This window comes from Dendrobium catenatum, unplaced genomic scaffold, assembly GCF_001605985.2.
Source record: "Dendrobium catenatum unplaced genomic scaffold, ASM160598v2 fragScaff_scaffold_923, whole genome shotgun sequence".
In the NCBI taxonomy this organism is placed as follows: domain Eukaryota; kingdom Viridiplantae; phylum Streptophyta; class Magnoliopsida; order Asparagales; family Orchidaceae; genus Dendrobium; species Dendrobium catenatum.
In genome coordinates this window covers 1278772-1286504 of record NW_021319385.1, presented here as the reverse complement: position 1 = coordinate 1286504, position 7733 = coordinate 1278772, and the positions used below count along the sequence as shown (strand labels likewise).

At 34.7% G+C, this 7733-nt stretch overlaps 1 protein-coding gene across 2 annotated transcripts; it reads right to left on the bottom strand.

Moving 5' to 3' along the window:
- Nucleotides 1-2499: 2499 nt before the first annotated feature.
- Nucleotides 2500-5728, bottom strand: LOC110108587 (pirin-like protein). Of its 2 annotated transcripts, none has more exons than XM_020839279.2 (7): nucleotides 5363-5728; nucleotides 5241-5290; nucleotides 5107-5145; nucleotides 4968-4999; nucleotides 4683-4745; nucleotides 4489-4592; nucleotides 2500-3285 (listed from the first exon to the last, which is right to left on the bottom strand). In XM_020839279.2, exons 1-7 carry the CDS (start codon nucleotides 5500-5502, stop codon nucleotides 2799-2801), a joined length of 915 nt encoding a protein of 304 aa, XP_020694938.1. In that variant the 5' UTR covers nucleotides 5503-5728; the 3' UTR covers nucleotides 2500-2798. The 2 variants fall into 2 exon arrangements, with proteins under 2 accessions (XP_020694938.1, XP_020694939.1); XM_020839280.2 differs by having other exon boundaries at nucleotides 4968-4996; nucleotides 5363-5727.
- Nucleotides 5729-7733: the final 2005 nt, after the last annotated feature.

Here is a 7733-nt window from a genome sequence, read left to right as displayed (position 1 = left end):
ATTATATATAACACTAATTTTCATATCAAACGGGTGATTTTGAAGCCAATATTATTGCATTCTTATCATACTTTTTATACAGTTAACCATAACTAATCAAAGTCATTAATTATACTTTGTATTTTATAATTGTTACATTGTAAATACTGTAAAGTAGTTCAAAAGTTCATTAGTTTGATGGAGCCCAGTATACTCTAGAAGAGTTTTCGCTATATAGGCACCTTGTTTTACTAGCTGAAATGATCACCGAAGGGATATTACTGACAATATAGATCTATAACAAAGTATATTAAAGATATCCTGAATTTGTACTATTAAGAAAGATTCTAAGTTGATAAGTTAATCCAATATTTTGAGCATAGTAATTTCAGTGACGTGTTACATGTTTATGTCACAATATACATAAAAAAGAGTCTAAGCATTTTCTTGTGGGGGAGAGATTATTACGTTCGGTCACGAGACAGAACACAGAGAATTGTTAAGTTTTGTCTCTATGAATAGTAAAAGTGTAATGATGAACATTAAAAGCAAAGTTTACTGTGCTTTTATTATTCAACGTTTAGGTAAATTCTCTGCAGTAATATTCACTCTTAAATTAGATCATATATAATAAGAAGATATAGGTTGATGTAAATATTATGGAAATGAAGTGGTTGCATAGTCTTTGTAAATATTTCTAGGAGATTTACATGCATGTCATAAATCTTTTTTACATTTACACATCTAACATTTAAATTTTGCATTTATGTTTATATTATTTTAGTGTCAAAATCACATTAAGGTATATGTATTGAAATATGTGTTTTTTTTAAATAAATTAATACTTGTAAATATTTTTTTTAATGTAATTTAGAAATTTAAATGTTAAATATAAAGATTCACATATTAGATATATAAATATATAATAATTTTGTGATATGTATCTCTTATTTGTTAGAGATATGAAGAGTTATGTCTTCTTTAAAAGAATAACATATGTGAGTGAATTGACAATCAACTTCAATATATTTTATTTTCTTGTGAAAAATATAGTTGCTAGCAATATGCATTGCTTTCCAAGTAATATAAAAGCCAAATTCTTCTATAAGGTTTTTTATCACATTATTTCATAGACAAAAGTGTGCCATAGCATTGAATTCAACTTCAACATTATATCTAGCAAGAAGAAATTATTATTATTATTTTTTTAATTTTCATGGCTATTCCATGATAGACTTTTCTCTTACAAAACACAATAATCTAAATGCTTTAAAAGAGAATTGTTAATATATATCTGACACAACCCTAAAATCTGATCAGAACTCCATCCTAAAATTACGGGTTAGGGTCAACTCATTTGAGAAATGGGTCAGGTTCGAGTTCAGAATTCTGATTCGTTTGTAAAATCGGGTAGGGTTCGGGTTGATCTGGAAACCCGAAACTAACCCGATTTGACCCGGGAACTTGAACTGGCCGCGTCAAGTCGTGCCGCCATTATGTCGTGTCCGCTGGTCATTCGTCGCCTGCGCTAGTTGGCCTTGCTCGTCTGACCCTTTTGGTGTGCGGGACAAGTCAGGTCAACCCGATAACTTGCATGGGTCGGGTCCGGGTAGACAATCCTGACCATTTTGTAAAACCAGGTCGGATTAGTGTCAACCTTTTTACGGCAGGATCAAGTTGGGTTCAATTCAAACCTGACTTGTTGACCCGAATTGACACCCCTAGTTGCATAGGAAAGTTATATGTCATTTGAAGTTGGATATAATGATAATATCACTTTAGACATCAATGATTGAGACAATTCAAATACTAGTTGTGAAGATAATGGCTAGATTTTGAGAAGTTGCTACTCTTTTTCATTATCTTTCTATATTGGGGGAGCCAAATGAAAGCTTCTTTTGCTATAACTAAAAAATTTTTCAAAATAATTATGGATCTTAAATTAGTGGTACCTCTTTTTCATTTTTTTAATTATGGTTCGAAGATGAGTGTCTTATTGAGTTGAATTCAAAATTAATGTGTCTTGCACGTGAATCATATTGATGAAGCATTATTGACATCGTTGTATCTCATTATGATGAACAAATTCATATAATAATTGTGCCTGATCATCATTGTATTTTATTGATGGTAAAATAAAGTTTATCATTTAAATTTTATTTTATAAGATCAGATGGTTGATTTTTTTTATCTTCATTCTCAATTGTGCTTATGATGTTGAGAGCTTTGAGGAGAAAAAAAAATTTGTCTCCAACAATCAAAGCTCTCAACTAACAGATTAAGATGAACTAGCTGCAAATATTTGTTATTAATACAAGCATAATTTCCTAGCACTCAATAAACACAAACATGATTTGTATAATCATCAAAGGAACCGAGATTCTATTGATTGATGATTTTTATCATCCAACAAATTTTTTTTTTAATAATAATGTTTGTAAGCATTATAGAACTTAACCAACCAGCAGTGACAAAATTTAGAAAGTAAAACAAGTTAAAATTTTTAACTAGTTTCTTACATTATCAACCACTTTATTTATTTAAAACTTAAGCCATTAAAATTTATAACAAATGATTAACAACATGTGATAATAAATGATTACATCCTTTTAAAAGATAATAATATAATTCTCTCTTCCTCCTAACACATTGCCCAACTCTACCACTTGAACAAGAAAAATTATTATGTTTGGATGTCGAACACCATTTTGAGACCAACCAGAAAGCATCACGTCACCCTTTCATTGTACCGTGGTCCGATACTGCTCGGTACCGCAGCTCTATACCGCTGACATGACTGCACTCATTGGACAGAGCTTCTATGCCCGCCTCTTCCAATTTCTGGCCTTCTCAAACCCATTCTTACAAAGCCGATAATCCTCAAAAGCCTGCTCTATCTCTTCAAGCGTATTCATCACAAACGGCCCATACTGAACCACCGGCTCATTCAATGGCTGCCCTGCAATGAGCAGAAACCTCAACGACCTTCTCGACTTGTTCCACGCCTTCACTCCATCTCCATCGCTCAAAATCAAAGTATGGTGGCTCAAAGCAGTGGAGGAGCTTTCATGGCCGAAGACCCCCTCGCCTTCTATAATGTAGACGAAGGCGTTCCAGCCTTCAGTGATGGGTTGGTGAAGCTGAGATCCGGGATTCATGGCGAAATCCAGAAACATTGTTGGAGTTCGTGTGTAGATGGGGGAGCGCACACCGAATGCTTCTCCTGCTATTATGCGGACGTCGATGCCGTCCTTTTGAACTCTGTTTATGTCCTTGCTTTGGAGCTCTTGGTAGTTTGGTTCTATCCTGCACATTTCGCAATGGAGCTCTTAAATTTATAACATTTTTTATTGAGAGGTCTAAATTCTAAAAACTATTTGGTAACATTCATGATAAATTCTATTAAATTCTATGTGACTGTTTGGCTATAGAACGGATTTAATGAGCGGACTCTTCCTCTCGAGCCTACAGATTTTGTAAATCTGGGCAAAATCGGGATTTTGGAAATTCAGGATTTAGCACAAAAAGGTGGAATTTTTCGTCTATGGGGCGGCTTTCATTTACCGTGAGATTTGGTTCTCCATTTTAGGCCGGTTGGCTGGATTTCGCTCAAATCTGCCTCAAATCCGGTCTAAATCCTACTACCGAACAACCTCTTAATGTTTGATATTTTATTTTATTTTGTGTGTGTAATATAAAAATATAATATTTTGTCATTCAGCTACAAAAATAGGTGGCAATATAGGCTTGGAGTATCAAGGGTCGACTAGGGGTGTAAGTGACTCAAGTTGTTTCAAACTTAGCTCGATTAATAGCACTTGAGTTGAGCTTGATGAGCTAATGAGCTAAGCTCATGAAAATCAGATAGGCATAATCCCTGCATGATACAAATCACTTGAGCCAAACATTTTCTTATAAATAAAATCATCTATCACTCCTTTATGGCTCAATAAATAGCTTATGAGTGACCTTGATGAGCTAATGAAAGAGGTAGCATCCCTACATGATACAAATCACCTAAGCCAAACATTTTCTGTGCAGAGTCCGGACTGGAATAATCATTCAAATTGTTGTGTATATACTGAGTATTTACAAATACTCAGTAAATATGCAACAAATCAGCAATACTCAACAAATGCTCATAAAATACTCGACGAATATTCACAAAGTACTCAGCAAATACTCACAAAATACTCAGTAATACTCACAATTGAAAATTTACTGATTATTTATAAATATGCAGCAAATACACAATAAATCCAAACAGTTCTCACAGTCCGAACTCCGCATCTAATAATTTCTCCTACATTAAACATATTTGCCCTTCAAATTTAAAACTTAGCCAATGCCTAATTGTCCCTACTAACTTTTGATAAGATGAACTAACACATCAATAAAAATTTTAAATTTCATAAACTTTCACAAAATTAAAAAAAAAAAAATTCAAAATGGTATAAAAACAAAATTTCTATTTTCTAAAAATAAATTAATGATTTTTTTTTTGCTTACATTTTGTCTTTGGAAGAGAGATTGACCCAGAGCTGAAGCCCCTTATTTACTCCGTCGCCGGCCGGCATCTCAGAGTGGATGATCCCTCTGCCTGCCGTCATCCACTGCAGAAGAACGATTGAAGAAGCAATAACTCATTTGATTGAGGTTAAAAATGACATATTTATTTATTTATTTATTTTTACAGAACATACCTGGAGATCACCGGCTCCGATGGTTCCCTTATGACCAGCAAAATCTTCGTGGGTGATGGCTCCCTGAATTTCAGCAGACATCAGACTGTAGCTTCTCCTCTAATGCTCTATTTTGTAATATTTTTTTTTCTTTATTTTGCGAAAGAGAAAACTATTATGAAGCAAGTTCATTTGTTTTTTAAAAAAAATATAATTTTCCATGAAGTTGAATTGAAAAAGCTGGTTAATGAACAAAAATTAAATTTTTTCAATGGCTTTTTTACATGAGAAAAAAGTTTGAGTTACCTCTAACACGTAGCTCACAGTCTCGAATCCTGCTTGAAGAAGATCAAAAACAGAGAAACAAGAAAAACCCTCTTCTGTTCGTAGAAATAAACAAAAAAAAAAAACTACAAGTTTTTGGAATTCAGATTTACTTGCTCACCTCGATGAGGATGATCAGGGAAACCAGCAGGAGGAGAAACTATTTACAGTTTGGGAGAGAAATCACATCAGAAGGGAAAAATCAGCAGAAACAGAGAGGAAGAAACTACAAGGAAGAGGAAGGAAGAAGCAAACCAGTTGCATAATCCAGCAGAAGGAAAGGATCGAGAGTCTTAAGGTCTGGCCTGATGAGAGAAACGCCAATACTCAACAAGCCAATGAAACTACATAGGAAATAGAATCAGAGAAGCAATTACCTTCCAATACTTCTCCTTACTATAGCTCCGGCACCCTCTTGCTGCTGTTTAGCTAAAACCTTCTTAACGACGGTTCTTGGCTTCAGGATCTGAGGGTTTTCATGGTGAACAGCTATGTGAGCGGTGGAAGTACTGGACATGATGGTTGTGCTCTGTTTTATGATGAAAGAGCTGGATTTGGATTTTGGAAGAAAAGATGGGGGGAGAAGAGGGAGATTGAGGAGGTTGAGATTAGAGAAGGAAAGTTGTAATTAGTTGGGGGTGAATAGTTGGTGGGGATTCATGCAGAGGAGATGGAGAAATTCTTATGCAAAGCTTGTTGTCATCTTGTGGTGCGACTTTCTTGCTCTCTTTTTTTTCTTTATTCGACAAAGATGCATGATTAGTTTATTTATTAGATTTGTTTAGGGAGCATTTTCATACCACAAATTCAATAAAATTTAAGCGAAAATTCTTTTAATATCTTATCATTAAGACCTGTGGGCTCCGAAAATTTGTGCCCCGACCTCTCTGTGAACCCCCTTTCTTTCTTTCGATCGTCGAGGAGAGTTCTAACACTTAAGTTCCAGGGTAAGTTTTCAGAAGGCATATTGGGTTTTGAATTAAACATTACCCAGAGATTCCACCCTCATTTTGTGAGGCCTTTAGATCTATGTTCTAGTTTCATGCAGGTGCAAGCTCCTATAGTTAATTACCCCTCCCGATGGCGAGAGAGAACTTTCAATTAAGGCTAATCATCAAACAAATACGCAGTATTTAGCATATACTAGCAACCTGAGCTTAGTTTTGAGACTTGATATGTAAAATTAGAAATTTCACCATCTTGCACTTAAAGTGGATGGAAGCGGAAGTGATGATGTGCTCGATCAAGATCCCATGGTTCTGTCGTCCAGGGTCATCATGGTCCATTTCTATTTAGTTAGAGGAGGTAGTCGACCCAACCCAACATAAGGATCTTTGTTGACAGCCATGGGTTGTGTCGTCCAAGGGAACATTGTAGACCTGGAGTGAATATTTGTATAAGGGGAAAATTTTGAATCCACCTTAGCTAATAGAGGATTTTGTGTCATATCGATTATATCCTATTAACTCATATCGCAAAGAATTGAAGTCATTTGGGAACATACGAGTTATGATTGCAACCATAATACAGTGGAGTCGTTAGTCCAAGCCACTAGGTTAGAGGGTCACAGTCATAATCATTAACCATGCATAGCCATATGGACAAACCACTGGTAATTTGTGGAGTTGCTGGCCAAACCACCGATTAGTTGACCAATGTCACGTCCTTATTGGCAATAGATGGATTGAGAATGAATCATAGTGATATTCTCGACTGGATATTGACTCTTTGTAAGCCAAAATAATTTTTAAAATTTTTCACCTCGGTAAATTGTTGTGGAGAGTGGATGAATTTTACTATTCTAATTGGATGATGCATCATATTCTTAGTTGACATACCATAATGGCACTTCTATTCTTGATGTATGTATGCATCAATATGACCAACCTTGGTTTGATTACTGAAATGGCTTTAATTACATATTATTTCTCTCATTGTGTATTATATTCTTAGATAAATTTTGTGTGATCTACTAGGTTTTCTACTTATCCTATTATACATATATACGTTGTTGGTTTCAAGAAAATCATTAGGACCTTATAAAAGGTGATCATGCTAAGTAAGCATGTCCTTATAAATTATATTATGATAGTTTATATTCATGGATATCATGTTTAATTGAATATTACAAGTGACATAAATATTAATTCTCCATCATTCCTAATAATATTAGGAGACTATATATAGACACATACATATATTGAATTAAAATACACACAGGGAATTCCAATGAATAACTAGCAAAGTGCAAAAGTTGTTAATGTGAGCATGAGTGGGGTTTTAGCTTGAATTGCCTCCTATTTATGGCTTTAAGAGGTAAGATGAGAAAAATAAGATGGTGTTCTCCGAGTTGGCTTGCTTAGGATGAAAGAGAACATCCATCATAGAGAGAGAGAGAGAGAAGCAAAATAAGAGAGCACACATGCAAATACATTAGGATTTAAGTGATTTGAGGGCCTTTGCCTCGTGAAATTATTCTATGCGGATGCCAAACATCGTCCGAAGACTAACTAGAATGAGCCACAACGCCCCTTGCTCAGACTCAGTACCACAGCTTGGTACCCTTGATTTGACACATTCTGGTTGATCGATTTCTAGACGGTGAACTTCGTTCAGCGTCCACACAGAATAATCTCTCCTTTTTAATTAACTTAATCAAAGTTAATTAATATCAAAATATAATGATAAAACAAAACCGCCAAAAAATTAAATAAAATGCAACAAATCACATCACTCAATACTAAAAAA

What these genes read in the sequence shown, in the direction of transcription:
- LOC110108587 (XM_020839279.2), bottom strand. Translation starts at nt 5,502, where the DNA reads ATGTCCAGTACTTCCACCGCTCACATAGCTGTTCACCATGAAAACCCT. An exon ending in CCCTGATCATCCTCATCGAG is followed by an intron (nt 5,000 to 5,106) that starts GTGAGCAAGTAA and finishes ATCTTCTTCAAG; the next exon opens with CAGGATTCGAGACTGTGAGC. An exon ending in TCGGAGCCGGTGATCTCCAG is followed by an intron (nt 4,593 to 4,682) that starts GTATGTTCTGTA and finishes GTTCTTCTGCAG; the next exon opens with TGGATGACGGCAGGCAGAGG.